General features: G+C 38.6%; 1 protein-coding gene across 2 annotated transcripts in view; it reads left to right on the top strand.

The window, feature by feature from the left end:
- Positions 1-20,595, top strand: part of GPC5 (glypican 5) — a 1,476,320-nt gene that overhangs the window by 33,658 nt on the left and 1,422,067 nt on the right. For both annotated transcript variants that reach the window (XM_063618675.1, XM_063618676.1), the window contains exon 2: positions 18,362-18,523. In XM_063618675.1, coding sequence (XP_063474745.1) covers positions 18,362-18,523 — 162 coding nt within the window. The remainder of the gene's footprint in view (positions 1-18,361; positions 18,524-20,595) is intronic.

Below are 20,595 nucleotides of genomic sequence, written 5' to 3'. Positions count from 1 at the left end.
TAAAAGTTAAAACTTAAGTATGTGGTTTTGTATGAACATTAATCAACCATTGCTGGAAAAACTGTACTCAATCTGTTGAAGGATCAGTGATACCATTTATATATATGAGGGACAGTATTAACTCTTCTATCTGTGAATATTATGTTGACCTTATTTGTCTGAATTTGTCGATCGCCAAATGTTACTTATTTTTATTGAATCCAGAACAATAAAAACTCATAATAGCTAAATACTTAATACTCTTCTGAATTTTTTCATTTTAATGAATAATATCAATATATACTTTTATAGGTCAGTGCCTGTATTTTGTGAAGTAAAAAACACAAATCAATAAATTATAGCAGTACATTGTTGAGGAAAAATATTTGTAAAAATATAAATACAATAGCCACAAATGCTATTTCAAATGGTTTACTGAACCAGTTTTTTATGTCCTCAGCAATGTGTTCTTCTTATATATATTTAAAATGATCTCATTCATTTTGAGCTAAGATGGTGCCTTATTAGGTTTCTTATGAAATATTATATGTGCCCTCAGGGAGAAAGGGAAGGAGGCTAACACTTTACTGAAGGCCTTTTGTGCCAGGTACTGTGATAGTCACTTGGAAAGAAGACGAAGGTGGTTCTTATCCTATTGGAGCTCATAGTCTTGGGAGAGAAATAGTACCAATTAATTACACATAAGCAAATGTTCAGGAGAGCACAGTAAAACACTTGAATAAACCATACTTTTTCTTAAGTTTTTTTTTCTTCTACTCCATCGACTGCTTCTTCCCAGGCTCTTTTGAAGCCTTCCTCCTCTGTTCCGATTCATATTGGCATGACTCCAGCTTTGTGTTGGCTGGTGGTTCTCAACCAGAGATGGTTATACCCAACGGGGGGACATTTAGCAATGTCTAGAGACATTTTGATTGTTATAGCTGGTGTGCATGCATACACATGCTAGTGGCATCTAACGGATAGAGTTCAGGAATGCTGCTAAGCATCTTGCTGGGTTCAAGACAGCTCCTTGACAAAAAAAGAATTATCTAGCCCCAAGTATAAATAGTGCTAAAATTGAGAGACCTTCAAAACTTCATTAACTAAACTTTCTCCTTAGGTGTTCTTATAAAAATCTTCAGTATTTGATACCATCATTTGTTTCAAGTGCCTCAGTTTATATTTTCAATCTGCATCTTTTTCCTGGGCTCTAAACCTGCATATTCAAATCTTATTTCTATATCTTTAACTGGATGTCTAATAGTCTTCTTATTTCCAAAGCTGAGTTCTGTTTTTTTTTTTCCTTGCAAACCTGATGCTTGTGTATTCTCCTTTTCTCTTGATGGTACTCATAATTTATGCAGTTTCTCAGGCTAAAATCTAAGGATTATCCTTGATTCCCCTCTCTCTATCATCTGCCAAGTCTTACTCAAGGCATTGCTCTCCAGATTATCTTCTACCTTCAGTATGTATATCTAACTTATCCACTTCTCACTTTCGTCCTAGTTCTAACTCTCATTTGCAATACAGAAACACTGATTCTCAAAATAACCATTAGAGTGAAATTTTAAGAAACAAATAAAACCAAGTTACTCCTGACATTGTAATCAAGTTGCTATCATCATTGCAATAAAATTCTTCTACAAGGCCCCATGTGAACCAACCTCATCTCCTGTTTTTCTCCCCTCTGTTTACATCCTGAGATTCTTGCCTTTTCCTTTTTTCTTAGATTTTTATTAATTTGACTATAATGTTCTTAGACATGATTTTCTTTGCATTCATTTGGCTTGGGGTTCAATGAGCTTCTTAAATTTGTTAATTTGTGGTGTTCACCAAATTTAATAAATTTACAGTAATTTTTTCATGGAATATTTTATCAGCCCTGTTTTCTCTCTTCTTGTCACTGGGACTCCAATCTTACCTATGTTACACTTTTTGCTATTATCCCACAGGTCCCTAAGGCTTGTTCCTTTCATCCATCTATCCATCCATCTATTTATTTTTAATCTTTTCCTCTGTTTTCTTCAGATCTCATATTTTCTATGGATCTATCTTCAAGTTTACTGACTCTCCTCTGTCAACTCTACTCAGCTTTCAAGCTCATACAGTAAATTTTTTATTTCATATATTATATTTTTCAGTTGCAGAATTTCCATGTTGTTCTTTTTCCTGTGGAGAATCTCTGTCCTATAATTTATTCTGAGTTTATATTCTTTTACCTCATTGGAGATAGTTGTAATAGCTACTTTGAAGCCTTTCTCTGTTAATTCTTTTTTTTTTTTTTTTTTTTTTTGAGACAGAGTCTCGCTCTGTTGCCCAGGCTGGAGTGCAGTGGTGCGATCTCAGCTCACTGCAAGCTCCGCCTCCCGGGTTCACACCATTCTCCTGCCTCAGCCTCCCGTGTAGCTGGAATTACAGGTGCCCGCCAACACTCCCGGCTAATTTTTTTTGTATTTTTAGTAGAGACGGGGTTTCACCGTGTTAGCCAGGATGGTCTCGATCTCCTGACCTCGTGATCTGCCCGCCTCGGCCTCCCAAAGTGCTGGGATTACAGGCTTGAGCCACTGCGCCTGGCCCTTTCTCTGTTAATTCTAATATCTGGGGCTGGCCTTAATTTATTGGCTTATCTCTTGAATAGGGTCATGTTATACTGACTCTTCATATGTTCAGTAATTTTAGATTGCCCCTTAGACACGGTGAGTGTTATATTATTCCAACTCTGGATTCTATTATATTCCTTTGAAGAGTTTTGATATGGTTGTCTTAGGAGTAATTTAACTGGTTTAGACTCAAACTGTCACTGTGTCTCTTGGGCAACAACTATAATTTTCATTTAGTTTCTTCATCCTTAGCTTGCCAAGAGCTAGGTTGTTTATAGGCTGCTCTAGTTATGTGAGGTGCGGTTCAGGGGTCAGCCAGAGGTTGGGCAGAGTTTACACAGAAATTGGGGTTCTTGCTCTCGGGCCCTCTCTTCCCTGGTATTCCCCCTTCACTTTCTAGAAACTCTGATTTCCCCAACCTCTGTCTTCTAGTTCTTCAGTCCAGAAAAACTATGAGTTTTCTATTTGAGTCACTTTGTACGTGGAATATCTTCAGGCTAAAAGCCACAGAGATAGAAAACTAATCCCCTGCTTTTTTCCTTCCTTCAAATATTGACTCCTCTTCAGAACCTTTCCTCTTTTGCCCACTCTCTAGGGCTTTCAAGTCTGTTATATTTTCCCAGAGTTAATGGTTTCTATCTGTAAGATAGTTAGCCATACTGCAAGTCAGACCCTTTTTGTTTCTTGGACATGTAAGGTTTATTTTGACTTCAGGGCAGGGAACTTGAGTAGCCATTAAAGAGGTGTTATCAGATCTTCATTTAAGTATAAAGTCCCTTTGAATTTGTGGAATAAATCACAGAAGAAAGTAGAATCGTTTGGCACGCTATTACCCTGGGAAATATTGTTGCTGTTGTATTGGCTAGATTTCTTTATATTGCAGGTAATTGGAGAAACTATGGTGGATCCAGACTTTACTCTGAGCTTGAAAATGACTATGGCATTTGCAAACCTTGCATCTTTGTACCATCAAATTCATTTTCAGCTTTGCTTTCCTGGGACCTTTGCTTTCCTGGATTTTCAAAGAATATTCCAGCAGAGGCACAGATGCTGGCTAGCTCTCAGTAGATTTTTCTAGATTAATGGTCTTAAGTATTTTTTATTCTACATAGATGAAAGATTACATGTGTCTCAGTCAAAACCCTTCTTCCACTATAACATTTCCAAAACTCTCTCAGTTCTTGGACCTATGCAAAGAAGATAGTCTCCGAAAAAGTAGGAGGAGCAAGTTTACCAATTATCATTTTTCTATTGTGAATTTCAAGGCACTGTTTTCATCTGGTGAGTATTTGGTATTTCATAGCATGTAACATCCACTCTGGTAAATATAAGTACGTCTTGATCTCAATGTATTGATACCAAAGACTCTTTTCTATGTCTACCATCAATAAAGCTAACATGTGCTACAATTATAAAAATCCTGTAAATTAACTAGAGGAGAGGTAAATGTTGAAATAAACGGAGAATGTGTGTTGTCAACCAGCAATCCTACTTTAAAAATATTTTTTATTATTAAATAAAGCACAGATACAGGAAGCCACACAAATGTATGGCTTAATAAATTATTATAAGTTGAACACCCTTGTAACTACCACCCAGGTTGAAAACTTGAACTTTTTTTTTTTTTTTTTCTGAGACGGAGTCTCGCTCTGTCGCCCAGGCTGGAGTGCAGTGGTGCGATCTCGGCTCACTGCAATCTCTGCCTCCCGGGTTTTGCGACGTTCTCCTGCCTCAGCCTCCCGAGCAGCTGGGACCACAGGCGCCCGCCACCATGCCCGGCTAATTTTTTGTATTTTTAGTAGAGACGGGGTTTCACCGTGGTCTCGATCTCCTGACCTCGTGATCCGCCCGCCTCGGCCTCCCAAAGTGTTGGGATTACAAGCGTGAGCCACCGCGCCCGGCCGAAAACTTGAACTTTTGTCATCATCTTGAAAGCCCTTCCACGAGTCCCATCCTATTAACAAAATATTTTCTTATCACTAAAGTCACCAGTATACTATTTTTATAATGATTTCTTTTTTTGTTGTTAAAAAGTAGTTTTTATCATTTCCATGTATTGCCCATTTAAAGAACATTTGTTATATCTTCTATGTCTCTTCTTTTTTATTGTGATAAAAATATGGAACATGACATCTACTCTCTTAATAAATGTTTAAGTGTATGTTATAGTATTGCTAACTATAAGCACAGCATTGTGCAACAGATATCTAGAACTTTATTATTTTGTATAATTCTTGTAACATACCAGGTCTCCCTCCATCTCTTTCTTTTCCTTATATATCTGTTGAGAATCTGGACAATTTGGCTTTCAGGATATTCCGGTCTGTATATTGCTGATTGCATACTCATGGTGTTGTACAAAAATGTTCCTTAGTGCTTTGTGTTTCTTCCAATTTGGCAGCTGGATTTGGAGACAAGATCAGACTCAGGTTTGATTCCTTTGGCAGGATGCTAGTTGGTATTTGGCAGGGACTGTAGGAGGCACTTAAGGTCTGGTTGTCTCTGTGATTTTAGCAGCTACTGTTGCTTAATGCCTATATCCATCAGTTCCTTGGAGATTAATGGTGACATTCAAATTTTATTATTTCTCTTATTATTTATTATGAAGAGAGGCTTCTGCCATCTGCTGTTTGCTTATTTACTGGTACAGTTCATATCCAAAAGGAAGGATACCTATTTGCTTCTTTCTTTTTATTTACTATTTTCCAAGTTAATATAATCTTCCCTTATCATCCTCTAAAACTGACAAACTTTAAAAAATCAATACAGTCCCATGGATTTAAGCATATTTGATTGGTTGCAATCCATTACAATTATTATTGAAACTCAAATTGTCTCATATTTGGCCACTGCAAGCATTTCGAGGGTGACTTCTTTCATGAACAAAATATATCTCCCCAATATTTATATTAAAGCTCCCAATATGATTGTATTTAGAGATGGGGCCTTTAAGCAGGTAATTAAGTTTACATGAGGCCACAAGTGTAGGACCCTAATCCAACATGACTGTTGTCCTCAGAAGAAGAGGAAGGGACACCAGGAATCTGCATGCACAGAGAAACGGCCATGTGAGGGCACAGAGGGAAGACAGTCATATGCAAGCCAACGAGAGACCAACCCAGTGGGTGCCCTGAATTTAAACTTCCAGCCTCCAGAACTATGAGAAAATAAATTTCTATTGTTTAAGCTCCAGTCCATAGTATTTTGTCATGGTAGCCCAAGCAGACTAACACAGCTCCTGTGTTCTTTTGATATGGCCTGGTAGTTATTTGATAGCGTCTTTGCTATCTGCTAAGTAAGATGTTTTAGTCAGACTGTCATCTGACAGATTTTCTGCCCCAGAAGAATGAGTCATTTATTCAAGAAGTGCTGATTTCTTCTTGAGGAAATGATGCTTCAAGACCATAATCCAGGCATGAGGAATGCCCTTTGCTATCTGGTTAGTCATTGTTGTGGGGTCTTTTCAGGGAAGGTAGGAATTATATACTTTTTAAAGGTAAAATTCTTTTTTTTTTTCCTTCTTTTTTTTTTTTTTTAATTATACTTTAGGGTTTTAGGGTACATGTGCACAATGTGCAGGTTTGTTACATGTGTATCCATGTGCCTTGTTGATTTCCTGCACCCATTGACTCGTCATTTAGCATTAGATGTATCTCCTAATGCTGTCCCTCCCCCCCCCCCCGCCACCCCACAACAGTCCCCGGAGTGTGATGTTCCCCTTCCTGTGACCATGAGTTCTCATTGTTCAGTTCCCACCTATGAGTGAGAACATGCGGTGTTTGGTTTTTTGTCCTTGCGATAGCTTACTGAGAATGATATTTTCCAGTTTCATCCATGTCTCTACAAAGGACACAAACTCATCATTTTTTATGGCTGCATAATATTCCATGGTGTATATGTGCCACATTTTCTTAATCCAGTCTATTGTTGTTGGACATTTGGGTTGGTTCCAAGTCTTTGCTATTGTGAATAGTGCTGCAATAAACATACGTGTGCATGTGTCTTTATAGCAGCACGATTTATAGTCCTTTGGGTATATACCCAGTAATGGGATGGCTGGGTCAAATGGTATTTCTAGTTCGAGATCCCTGAGGAATCGCCACACTGACTTCCACAATAGTTGAACTAGTTTACAGTCCCACCAACAGTGTAAAAGTGTTCCTATTTCTCCACATCCTCTCCAGCACCTGTTGTTTCCTGATTTTTTAATGATGGCCATTCTAACTGGTGTGAGATGGTATCTCACTGTGGTTTTGATTTGCATTTCTCTGATGGCCAGTGATGATGAGCATTTCTTCATGTGTTTTTTGGCTGCATAAATGTCTTCTTTTGAGAAGTGTCTGTTCATGTCCTTTGCCCACTTTTTGATGGGGTTGTTTGTTTTTTTCTTGTAAATTTGTTTGAGTTCATTGTAGATTCTGGATATTAGCCCTCTGTCAGATGAGTAGGTTGCAAAAATTTTCTCCCATTCTGTAGGTTGCCTGTTCACTCTGATGGTAGTTTCTTTTGCTGTGCAGAAGCTCTTTAGTTTAATGAGATCCCATTTGTCAATTTTGGCTTTTGTTGCCATTGCTTTTTTTTTTTTTTTTTTTTTTTTTTTTTTTTTTTTTTTTTTTTTTTTTTTATTATACTTTAGGGTTTTAGGGTACATGTGCACAATGTGCAGGTTTGTTACATATGTATCCATGTGCCATGTTGATTTCCTGCACCCATTAATTCGTCATTTAGCATTAGGTGTATCTCCTAATGCTGTCCCTCCCCCTTCCCCCCACCCCACAACAGTCCCCGGAGCGTGATGTTCCCCTTCCTGTGTCCATGAGTTCTCATTGTTCAATTCCCACCTATGAGTGAGAACATGCGGTGTTTGGTTTTTTGTCCTTGCGATAGTTTACTGAGAATGATGTTTTCCAGTTTCATCCATGTCCCTACAAAGGACACGAACTCATCATTTTTTATGGCTGCATAGTATTCCATGGTGTATATGTGCCACATTTTCTTAATCCAGTCTATCGTTGTTGGACATTTGGGTTGGTTCCAACTCTTTGCTATTGTGAATAGTGCCGCAATAAACATACGTGTGCATGTGTCTTTATAGCAGCATGATTTATAGTCCTTTGGGTATATACCCAGTAATGGGATGGCTGGGTCAAATGGTATTTCTAGATCGAGATCCCTGAGGAATCGCCACACTGACTTCCACAATGGTTGAACTAGTTTACAGTCCCACCAACAGTGTAAAAGTGTTCCTATTTCTCCACATCCTCTCCAGCACCTGTTGTTTCCTGATTTTTTAATGATGGCCATTCTAACTGGTGTGAGATGGTATCTCACTGTGGTTTTGATTTGCATTTCTCTGATGGCCAGTGATGAGGAGCATTTCTTCATGTGTTTTTTGGCTGCATAAATGTCTTCTTTTGAGAAGTGTCTGTTCATGTCCTCTGCCCACTTTTTGATGGGGTTGTTTGTTTTTTTCTTGTAAATTTGTTTGAGTTCATTGTAGATTCTGGATATTAGCCCTTTGTCAGATGAGTAGGTTGCAAAAATTTTCTCCCATTGTGTAGGTTGCCTGTTCACTCTGATGATAGTTTCTTTTGCTGTGCAGAAGCTCTTTAGTTTAATGAGATCCCATTTGTCGATTTTGGCTTTTGATGCCATTGCTTTTGGTGTTTTAGACATGAAGTCCTTGCCCATGCCTATGTCCTGAATGGTATTGCCTAGGTTTTCTTGTAGGATTTTAATGGTTTTAGGTCTAACATATAAGTCTTTAATCCATCTTGAATTAATTTTTGTATAAGGTGTAAGGAAGGGATCCAGTTTCAGCTTTCTACATATGGCTAGCCAGTTTTCCCAGCACCATTTATTAAATAGGGAATCCTTTCCCCATTTCTCGTTTTTGTCAGGTTTGTCAAAGATCAGATAGTTGTAGATATGCGGCATCATTTCTGAGGGCTCTGTTCTGTTCCATTGATCTATGTCTCTGTTGTGGTACCAGTACCATGCTGTTTTGGTTACTGTAGCCTTGTAGTATAGTTTAAAGTCAGGTAGCGTGATGCCTCCAGCTTTGTTCTTTTGGCTTAGGATTGACTTGGCGATGCGGGCTCTTTTTTGGTTCCATATGAACTTTAAAGTAGTTTTTTCCAATTCTGTGAAGAAATTCATTGGTAGCTTGATGGGGATGGCATTGAATCTATAAATTACCTTGGGCAGTATGGCCATTTTCACAATATTGATTCTTCCAACCCATGAGCATGGAATGTTCTTCCATTTGTTTGTATCCTCTTTTATTTCATTGAGCAGTGGTTTGTAGTTCTCCTTGAAGAGGTCCTTCACATCCCTTGTAAGTTGGATTCCTAGGTATTTTATTCTCTTTGAAGCAATTGTGAATGGGAGTTCACTCATGATTTGGCTCTCTGTTTGTCTGTTATTGGTGTACAAGAATGCTTGTGATTTTTGTACATTAATTTTGTATCCTGAGACTTTGCTGAAGTTGTTAATCAGCTTAAGGAGATTTTGGGCTGAGACAATGGGGTTTTCTAGATATACAATCATGTCATCTGCAAACAGGGACAATTTGACTTCCTCTTCTCCTAATTGAATAGCCTTTATTTCCTTCTCCTGCCTGATTGCTCTGGCCAGAACTTCCAGCACTATGTTGAATAGGAGTGGTGAGAGAGGGCATCCCTGTCTTGTGCCAGTTTTCAAAGGGAATGCTTCCAGTTTTTGCCCATTCAGTATGATATTGGCTGTGGGTTTGTCGTAGATAGCTCTTATTATTTTGAGATACGTCCCATCAATACCTAATTTATTGAGAGTTTTTAGCATGAAGGGTTGTTGAATTTTGTCAAAGGCCTTTTCTGCATCTATTGAGATAATCATGTGGTTTTTGTCTTTGGTTCTGTTTATATGCTGGATTACATTTATTGATTTGCGTATGTTGAACTAGCCTTGCATCCCAGGGATGAAGCCCACTTGATTATGGTGGATAAGCTTTTTGATGTGCTGCTGGATTCGGTTTGCCAGTATTTTATTGAGGATTTTTGCATCAATGTTCATCAAGGATATTGGTCTGAAATTCTCTTTTTTGGTTATGTCTCTGCCAGGCTTTGGTATCAGGACGATGCTGGCTTCGTAAAATGTGTTAGGGAGGATTCCCTCTTTTTCTATTGATTGGAATAGTTTCAGAAGGAATGGTACCAGTTCCTCCTTGTACCTCTGGTAGAACTCAGCTGTGAATCCATCAGGTCCTGGTCTCTTTTTGGTTGGTAAGTTATTGATTATTGCCACAATTTCAGAGCCTGTTATTGGTCTATTCAGAGATTCAACTTCTTCCTGCTTTAGTCTTGGGAGGGTGTATTTGTCGAGGAATTTATCCATTTCTTCTAGATTTTCTAGTTTATTTGCATAGAGGTGTTTGTAGTATTCTCTGATGGTAGATTGTATTTCTGTGGGATCGGTGGTGATATCCCCTTTTTCGTTTTTTATTGCATCTATTTGATTCTTCTCTCTTTTCTTCTTTATTAGTCTTGCTAGCGGTCTATCAATTTTGTTGATCTTTTCAAAAAACCAGCTCCTGGATTCATTAATTTTTTGAAGGGTTTTTTGTGTCTCTATTTCCTTCAGTTCTGCTCTGATTTTAGTTATTTCTAGCCTTCTGCTAGCTTTTGAATGTGTTTGCTCTTGCTTTTCTAGTTCTTTTAATTGTGTTGTTAGGGTGTCAATTTTGGATCTTTCCTGCTTTCTCTTGTGGGCATTTAGTGCTATAAATTTCCCTCTACACACTGCTTTGAATGTGTCCCAGAGATTCTGGTATGTTGTGTCTTTGTTCTCATTGGTTTCAAAGAACATCTTTATTTCTGCCTTCATTTCATTATGTACCCAATAGTCATTCAGGAGCAGGTTGTTCAGTTTCCATGTAGTTGAGCGGTTTTGAGTGAGTTTCCTAATCCTGAGTTCTAGTTTGATTGCACTGTGGTCTGAGAGACAGTTTGTTATAATTTCTGTTCTTTTACATTTGCTGAGGAGAGCTTTACTTCCAACTATGTGGTCAATTTTGGAATAGGTGTGGTGTGGTGCTGAAAAAAATGTATATTCTGTTGACTTGGGGTGGAGAGTTCTGTAGATTTCTATTAGGTCCACTTTATGTAGAGCTGAGTTCAATTCCTGGATATCCTTGTTAACTTTCTGTCTCGTTGATCTGTCTAATGTTGACAGTGGGGTGTTAAAGTCTTCCATTATTATTGTGTGGGAGTTTAAGTCCCTTTGCAGGTCACTGAGGACTTGCTTTATGAATCTGGGTGCTCCTGTGTTGGGTGCATATATATTTAGGATAGTTAGCTCTTCCTGTTGAATTGATCCCTTTACCATTATGTAATGGCCTTCTTTGTCTCTTTTGATCTTTGTTGGTTTAAAGTCTATTTTATCAGAGACTAGGATTGCAACCCCTGCCTTTTTTTGTTTTCCAGTTGCTTGATAGATCTTCCTCCATCCCTTTATTTTGAGTCTATGTGTGTCTCTGCACGTGAGATGGGTTTCCTGAATACAGCACACTGATGGGTCCTGACTCCTTATCCAGTTTGCCAGTCTGTGTCTTTTGATTGGAGCATTTAGCCCATTTACATTTAACGTTAATATTGTTATGTGTGAATCTGATCCTGTCATTATGATGTTAGTTGGTTATTTTGCTCGTTAGTTGCTATAGTTTCTTCCTAGCCTCGATGGTCTTTACAATTTGGCGTGTTTTTGCAGGGGCTGGTACCGGTTGTTCCTTTCCATGTTTAGTGCTTCCTTCAGGAGCTCTTTTAGGGCAGGCCTGGTGGTGACAAAATCCCTCAGCATTTGCTTGTCTGTAAAGTATTTTATTTCTCCTTGACTTATGACGCTTAGTTTGGCGGGATAGGAAATTCTGGGTTGAAAATTCTTTTCTTTAAGAATGTTGAATATCGGCTCCCACTCTCTTCTGGCTTGTAGAGTTTCTGCCGAGAGATCAGCTGTTAGTCTGATGGGCTTCCCTTTGTGGGTAACCCGACCTTTCTCTCTGGCTTCCCTTAACATTTTTTCCTTCATTTCAACTTCGGTGAATCTGACAATTATGCGTCTTGGAGTTGCTCTTCCTGAGGAGTATCTTTGTAGCATTCTCTGTATTTCCTGAATCTGAATGCTGGCCTGCCTTGCTAGATTGGGGAAGTTCTCCTGGATAATATCTTGCAGAGTGTTTTCCAACTTGGTTCCATTCTCCCCATCATTTTCAGGTACACCAATCAGACGTAGGTTTGGTCTTTTCACATAGTCCTAAATTTCTTGGAGGCTTTGTTCATTTCTTTTTATTCTTTTTTCTCTAAACTTCCCTTCTCTCTTCATTTCATTCATTTCATCTTCCATCAGCGATACCCTTTCTTCCAGTTGATCGCATCTGCTACTGAGGCTTCTGCAATCTTCGCATAGTTCTCGAAACTTGGCTTTCAGCTCCATCAGCTCCTTTAAGCCCTTCTCTCCATTGGTTATTCTAGTTATCTATTCTTCTAATTTTTTTTCAAAGTTTTTAACTTCTTTGCTATTGTTTTGAATTTCCTCTCGTAGCTCAGAGTAGTTTGATCATCTGAAGCCTTCTTCTCTCAACTCGTCAAAGTCATCCTCCATCCAGCTTTGTTCCGTTGCTGGTGAGGAACTGCGTTCCTTTGGAGGAGGAGAGGTGCTCTGTTTTTTAGAGTTTCCAGTTTTTTTGCTCTGTTTTTTCCCCATCTTTGTGGTTTTATGTACTTTTTGTCTTTGATGATGGTGATGTACAGATGGGTTTTTGGTGTGGATGTCCTTTCTGTTTGTTAGTTTTCCTTCTACCAGACAGGACCCTCAGCTGCAGGTCTGTTGGAGTTTACTAGAGGTCCACTCCAGACCCTGTTTGGCTGGGTGTCAGCAGCGGTGGCTGCAGAACAGCAGATTTTCGTGAGACCACAAATTCAGCTGTCTGATAGTTCCTCTGAAAGTTTTGTCTCAGAGGAGTACCCAGCTGAATGAGGTGTCAGTCTGTCCCTACTGGGGGGGTTCCTCCCAGTTAGGCTGCTCAGGGGTGAGGGACCCACTTTAGGAGGCAGTCTGTCCGTTCTCAGATCTCCAGCTGCGTGCTGGGAGAACCACTACTCTCTTCAAAGCTGTCAGTCAGACAGGGACATTTAAGTCTGTGGAGGTTCTTGCTGAGTTTTTGTTTGTCTGTGCCCTGCCCCCAGAGGTGGAGCCTACAAAGGCAGGCAGGCCTCCTTGAGCTGTGGTGGGCTCCACCCAGTTCGAGCTTCCTGGCTGCTTTGTTTACCTAAGCAAGCCTGGGCAATGGCGGGCGCCCCTCCCCCAGCCTGGTTGCCGCCTTGCAGCTTGATCTCAGACTGCTGTGCTAGCAATCAGCGAGACTCCGTGGGCATAGGATCCTCCGAGCCAGGTGCGGGACACAATCTCCTAGTGTGCCGTTTTCCAGGCCCGTTGGAAAAGCGCAGTATTAGGATGGGACTGACCCGATATTCCAGGTGCCGTCTGTTTCCCCTTTCTTTGAAAGGGAACTCCCTGACCCCTTGCGCTTCCCGAGTGAGGCAGTGCCTCGCCCTGCTTTGGCTCGCGCACAGGGCGCTTCACCGACTGTCCTGCACCCACTGTTAGGCACTCCCTAGTAAGATGAAACCGGTACCTCAAGCAGAAATGCAGAAATCACCTGTCTTCTGTGTCGCTGCGGCTGGGAGCTGGAGACCGGAGCTGTTCCTATTTGGCCATCTTGGCTCCACCCCAAAAGGTAAAATTCTTTATGAATTCATATTAGTACTTGTAATTCAAATTCAAGATTACAGAGTCTTACTTAACTTCTTCTTTATCATGTCTGTATTTCTGTTCTTCCACACTAACAATCCGGATTTTCAAGAATACACGATGGAATTAGAGGATAGAATTAGAACATTCCAAAATTGCTTGTTTATCCTATATTAGACTCACAACAATTTCAGATGACATAAAGTACAGTTTTTAGTATTTATCCTGTTTTTTTCTTCAGGGGCTTACATGATCAACATCTCACTTTGGTATTTGTTGTCACTATCTTTCAAATTCCTTCATTCTTTTTGATTTTCCAAAATTTTTATTTTTCATTTTCTGTTTCTCTTAAGGCATTATGTTTGTGTGATTGGCTCTTGTGTTCCTTCTAGTAAGGCTTCATTTAGAATTATTTGCTTTTATCTTTAATTTTTATCCTGAGTACTGTCACCTCATATCTGAGTTTTAAAATTCTGACATATGTTTTTCTTTCATGTTTTGTGTCATTGTCTTTCAGCTTGTTTTGAAATAGTATGGCTAAGTTTTTGATCTTTTTTGGAGGGAGCGTATCATTCCGGCATATTTTTTCTTGTCTGTGGGATATTATTCTGTTTCTTATTCTCTTTTTTATTACAGTAACTCTGAGTGTTGACCTCAATATTTTTGTCATTTCATATGAAGTTAGTGTTTCTTTTTCTGAACATTTTTATTGAGACAGGCTTCAGCATAGCTTCTCTAACATTGCAGAGCTTCCTCTTCTGTTGATTTTGTGTAGTGTTTAAAAATATGGCAGCTTGTTCTATGTTATTTTCTGGATTTATTTTCCTTTGCACTTTGGGCTAGACTTTCTCTATGTGTCTTGAATCCCTGTTCTGTTGAAGTTTGATTTCACTTACAGAATTTCTCTCCTGTGTGTGGTGGTTCTATCCTGGAAAGGAGCCCTGCTGGACCTGTTTGATTGTTTACTGGGGTGCGGACTGCTCTTGTTCCTTCTTTTCTATCATGGGTCAATAGAACACATTTAATGATTGAGGGGGCAAAATTCTCCCAGTTTTAGCTGCTGTAGGAGCCCCACTTATTTATAGGGGATATGTTCCAAGACCCACTGTAGATCCCCGAAGCATCAGATAGAACCAAACCTGATTGCTGTCAGTCAGAACATGTTTCTGTTCATGTCTTCCACCCACAAATTGAATGCCTTTTCCATCTTAACTAAGGACTTACGTGCTGTGGCCGTAACTTTTCAGTTTGAGTTGCGATGGCAACGCTGCACAAATTATTTTTCCCTTCTTCACCATTTCATGGATAGAAGATTCATTCTTACGTAGATCTTAGTAGACTCAGCATATCGTTATTTTTTCTTTTCTTATTAACTGAAGAACTTTCACCTTTTCATTTAAGCGAAGCACTTTGGGCAAATCCAGATGGCTAGTATTATGATTCTTGTGCTTTGGAGCCATTTTGAAGTAAAATAAAGGTTACTTGAACACAAACACTGCCATAGCGGGACAGTGTCCTCTTGACCACCAAGAGGGCTAGAAAGTGGTTAACTGGTGGGACGCACAGGCAGCGGAGATCTCCTGGACAAAGGGGTGATCGACACCCCAGGTGGGATGACTCAGGAAGGCATGAGATTTCATCGTGCTACTCAGAACAGCAAGCAATTTAAACCTTATCAGATTGTTTATTTGTTTGTTTGTTTGTTTGTTTGTTTTGAGACAGAGTCTTGCTCTGTCCCCCAGACTCGAGGGCAGTGGCACGATCTCGGCTCACAGCAGCCTTCACCTCCGAGCTGCAAGTGATTCTCCTGCCTCAGTCTCCTGAGTAGCTGGGATTATGGGTACACGCCACCATTCCCGGCTAATTTTTGTAGTTTTAGTAGAGATGGGGTTTTGCCATGTTGGCCAGGCTGGTCTCGAACTCTTGACCTCAAGTGATCTGCTTGCCTTGGCCTCCCAAAGTGCTGGGATTACAGGCATGAGCCACCACACCCGGGCAAAATCTTACGAGATTTTTGGTTCTGGAATTTCCCATTTAATATTTTCAGACTGTGATTGACTGTGGGGAACTGGAAGCATAGAAAGTGGAACCATGGTTAAATGGGGAGCTACTGTATTCTCAAGTGGGTCGCTGTGCTTTCCTGTGACTCCTGCTCACTATTTTGGGGTTCTCCTGATCTCAGATCCTTCAGACATCCCTCTGTTGCATCTTTCTTCTACCCTGTGCCTGCTCTGATACTGTGAAGATCTTGTGCCTATTGCTGGTTTCTCCCCATTCTGTTTGTATTTTAAAGTTTGTGGGGATATCATGTCATCTAATTTTGTTTTTGTTTTTTGGGGGTTTGTTTTCTAGTTCTATCTGGTTTTCTGTGGGGATTTGGAGATAGTGAAAACTATGTTGCTACTGCCACTGCCACCATATTTCCAGAATACCTCCTGATGTTCCTATTTAACATGTTGAAAATACACAAGCATGTAGATATCTGTGAATGTCTTATGCTGGAGAACAGAAAGGAAGACATACTAACCACTGCTGCTGCTTCTGGGTGAGAATTCAGAAACATCCCCACAATTCTGGTTGAAGTCTCCTTCATTGAGGCACATACTGTTTAATTTTAAGTTTTGTTTTTAGTATTCTGTTTCTTTTGGAGTTTGATTTTACTGTTCAGAAACATGACTGTCACTCCAGAGCCTGGGTTGTGTACTCTTGTTGTCTCATAGAATTCTGGGATCATGCCACGTTCCTCGAAGCCAGGCATTGAAATCTTCAGATACCTCTAGTTACCATTCATAATAGTATCTGGGTTCACTCTAGCTTTGTTTTCTTATGATGCCTGTTCTATTTACAACAGGATCCTGGGCTTTATACCACCCAAACATCTTATTATGCCCTTTGTGCTGATACTGTGAACAAAACGTAAGAGATGGCTCTTTCCCTGAGGAGTTTGTTCATCTTGTCTGTCTTTTGGACTGATACAGTAACGTAGGGAACGCATTTCCTGTCAACTCTTTTCCCGTTTCACTGTGACCCCAACTCTAAATTATTCAAGCTTATCTTATAGGCAATACTGATGGAAATGTGCCAAGGAGACATAAGTCAATCTTTGAGGGTTTGCTGCCTGTGCGCATGAGAACAGGAAGGGTAAGGGTGTCTGAGACAGAGAGAAGACAATGGAAAACGGTTCTGTGGCAAGAAAGAGCTTGGTGAACATGGAGAGCTGAAATAAGGCCAGAGTGTGATGGGAAGAGTACAATGGCCATTGTTCCGGAGATGAGACTGGAGAGGGAGGGAGGAAAGGAGGGATCACAACTTGGAGGCCTTCACAGGCCATGTTTAGGAATTGGCCTAACAAAACAGTGTTATATATTTACATTCCAAAGAGATACTTGCTATGATCTGCTGTTATTGTTCTTTTTATTCCTCAGCAGTTTTTCCTACACTAAATATGTTTATATACTTTAATATTTATTCATTAGTTATTTTCCTCAATCTCTATTATTGCTTTTATCTGGATGCTAATTCCTTAATCCTTCAATTTAGGAATAAAGCTGAGAAGATAGCTTTTTTTTTTTTTTTCAAATAATTTTACTGTTTGAAGTAGAATTTGCTCTTATGTAACTTTAGGTAAGATAAGTGAAAAACAATTGCCAAAATGTTACCTACTGTGACACTTATGAATATTTTATGCTTCTTAGCCTTTGTAAAGTGTCAAAATACTGTCATTTTTTATTTGTCTGTCTTAAACAAACTACAGCCAAAATTGTTAGAGATTTTGGTGTCCCATGTTGACAGGAAGCTCAGAGTGGTTTCACATATTTTCATCTGACCCAGAACCGACTTTTGGAAATGTGAGACTTGAGGCCAACTCTGGGTGAAAAAGTAGGAAGGGCTTGAAAGGTGGCTGTTAGGTGCATGCGTCTTGTGTGTATGTCTGTGTGCATGCACCTGTTTTGCTGATCTAAAATTGGTTGATGAAGAACTAATGTGGAACCTGTGAAACTCACAGAGATTAAGGGCCACAATTCTTCTTGTTATTCTAAAGTAAGGGAATAACCGTATTAGGCCATTATGTAAATAAAATTGTCCTGAGCTTTACATATAATCTAGTAGCCTTGGAATGCCCTGGGGCTCACATCGACTCTCTCCATCAGGATTTCCTCTTTGGGCGCTCTTTGTGCTCCACATCTTCTCCTCTCTGTCCTCTAGCGTATCGGCTGTGCATAAAGGTGCTTGTCCTGGTGGCCTACCAGGATGAGAGTTTAGTGATACTAGCAAAGGTTTTTTTGTAACCATAACTCTTACATTTCATATGTTAATAACTTTGCATTTCATGCAATACACATCTTCACAGGATTCTTCTAAATATGATTGTCCAACTAAAAAGTGCTTTTAAAGGAGGGAATTGTCTCTCGCCAGCTATATAGTGAGTGGAATCTTGGATGCTGAGCTTGGGCCCATGGGGGCCTTGATCTCCCAGCATGTCATTATTGCAGAGATAGCCTACTTGACAAGCAGCACGAGCCTGATGGCAGCTGAGAAATCAGGTCAAGTTTTTTGACCTTTATGTGATGTTCAAAATTCAGTTTCATTTCCCCATGAAAAGCAATTATTTTAGTCCACATAATTATCTATAACATTTATTTCAGACAATTTTGGCTGAATTGATAGAATAAGCAACAAAACCCACAAAAACAAAACCTTTTTCTTGATTGAGCTCTGTACTTACATAATAGTTAATTTGCTTTCTATTGAGTGGAGATACTTAATATTTGACCAAGAAGTTAATATAATATTTGAGCAAAGAGTTAATGGTTTAGAATATTTTGTTTACGATTGTGTTAATGAGCAATGGATAAACTTCCCTATGGCAAGTACTCTAGCAAATCCATTCCTCACATAGTCCTTTGTGTGCAGGACTGTTCATAACGCCTGATATATAATATGTAATACTTGTTAAATGAACAGGTAATCATTCTGAAAAATATTGTGTGTTCCAGGACCTGATCTTCAGGTTTGCATATCCAAAAACCCTACATGTTGCACCAGGAAGATGGAGGAGAGATACCAGATTGCGGCTCGCCAGGATATGCAGCAGTTTCTTCAGACGTCCAGCTCTACATTAAAGTTTCTAATATCTCGAAATGCGGCTGCTTTTCAAGGTAAGTGGATCTTGAGTACTGCAATTAAGGACTGGCCGTGTTATGTAATTTGCCTAAGATAGTTACATTGGCAAACTTGGCTGGGTTTATTTCCTTGTATTTACATAACATTCTGGTATAAAATGAGGTTTTAACTTTTTCTAACCTTCAAAACTTGTTTCTGAGGTCATCGTGGGCATATATATTGAGTTGGAATGGGGAAACTAAGTTGGACTGTTATGTTAGTGAAATGATCGTTGGAAATATATACTGCTATAGGGTTCTTGCAGGTCTGCCAACATTCTGACCCATAGCTGTACTTTAATATGAACAGATATAATTATTAGATTTCATGGAAAAGTTCTATAACATAAAATCTCATTGCTTTTAACCGGGTAATTATGGATTTATCTATTAAAAATTTTTTTGGATGTCTCATAATTTTATTTTATTTTATATAAAATTTTACTTTAAGTTCTGAGATACATGTGCAAAACATGCAGGTTTGTTACATAGGTATACATGTGCCATGGTGGTTTGCTGCACCCATCAACCCGTCATCTAGGTTTTGAGCCCTGCATGCATTAGGAATTTGTCCTAATGCTCTCCCTCCCCTTGCCCCCAATCCCCCAACAGACCCCTGTTATTTGAATAAATACTCTTTAAATTTCCTCGCTATAATCTCATATGGTTTTCATAAGAACACCAGTGGAATATATCAAAGTGCAAGCAAGTCTGATAAATAGTAAAATAGGAAATGTTAATTGGATGTTTAAGGGTCAGTTAAGACCAGAACTCAACCTTAATTCAAGCAGTATGTTCAGATATAAAATTAATGGGTTATAAAATTACAAGGCACACTGAAAAATACATGATCTTTTTCTTATTTTAGTCATCTCTTCTATAAAATTCCTTATTACTACAATAAAATAGCTTAATTTATTTTTCTTCTTATAAAGCATTAGCTATTCTGTATATGGCTAGAATGAAAATATCTAGATTATACAGCTTTTCAAATTGTTACCTTTGTTCAATGCATAATATAACTTCTGTTAGTATTCCTTTTAAATAAGTATATTAATGTCAATCTATTTGAATAATTTGCTTTGTGTACATATATAAGTAAATCACAGAGCTCTTTAATTTTTAAAATGATAGTTATTAAAATAAATGCAATAAATCAGAATAAAATTTAAGTTAAAGTGTAGTTCATGATGAATTAATGCTTTTTTGTAGAAAGTGTGAAATGTCAGATTTTAAGGTTTTATAAATTCAGCTACTTTTTTAGATGCCTTACAAAACAACTTTATTTCTATTGTAGGATTTATTCTACAATATGTGAATTATGTGAAATTGTTGGAGGAAAATTTACTGATATACATTTTAAGCAAAGATTTGTGATTTAGCTGAGTTAGAAGCCCTTAACCATCTACAGAAAATTATATTTTCTTGTAATGAAAAGAATAGTAGGTACAATATGAAATATACAGTTTGGAGATCACACAGTGAATATGTCAGTCTGAGCAGAACAGGGAGTTTGTGGTAGGTGGTCATATGCTTAAAAAGGTGAACTGGATTCATATTGAATCTTGGACATGTGATCAAGATAGAGCACATTACGTTCAAAGGGTTAGGAAACCTGGAATATTTAGACTTTTAAGATGGATTGAGGCTAGTGAAAAGTTTTGGTGATACTGCTAAAAGTTTAGTGATGACCATCTCAGTAGTGGAAATATATGTTAAGGAGATCATCTCTACTGAAGTGTCAGCTAATTTTATGTAAACCTTTGTTTTCTGTTTACTAAATTATATCTGCTTAATTCATTAGGTTGAGTTTTGTTATTTAAAAATTAATTATAAAAAGTATAGAGACATTCTTAAATACCATTTTTTTAATAATAAATTATAATTTCTTCCTTAGTAGATGTCAAGTTTTATTTAAGAAGAGCAAGGGAAGACAAATTTAAAAGAAATTTGCCTAAAGGCTAACTTTTCTGGAACCAAATTCCCTAATAAGAATACCCACTTTTATTGAATTGAATAAGTAGCTTTAGGCTTATTTCCATAAAAACAAGCTTAAATATATATGCCAA

This window comes from Symphalangus syndactylus, chromosome 15, assembly GCF_028878055.3.
Source record: "Symphalangus syndactylus isolate Jambi chromosome 15, NHGRI_mSymSyn1-v2.1_pri, whole genome shotgun sequence".
In the NCBI taxonomy this organism is placed as follows: Eukaryota; Metazoa; Chordata; class Mammalia; order Primates; family Hylobatidae; genus Symphalangus; species Symphalangus syndactylus.
Note: the sequence above shows the minus strand (reverse complement) of the source record. Positions and strands in the feature narration are given on the sequence as shown.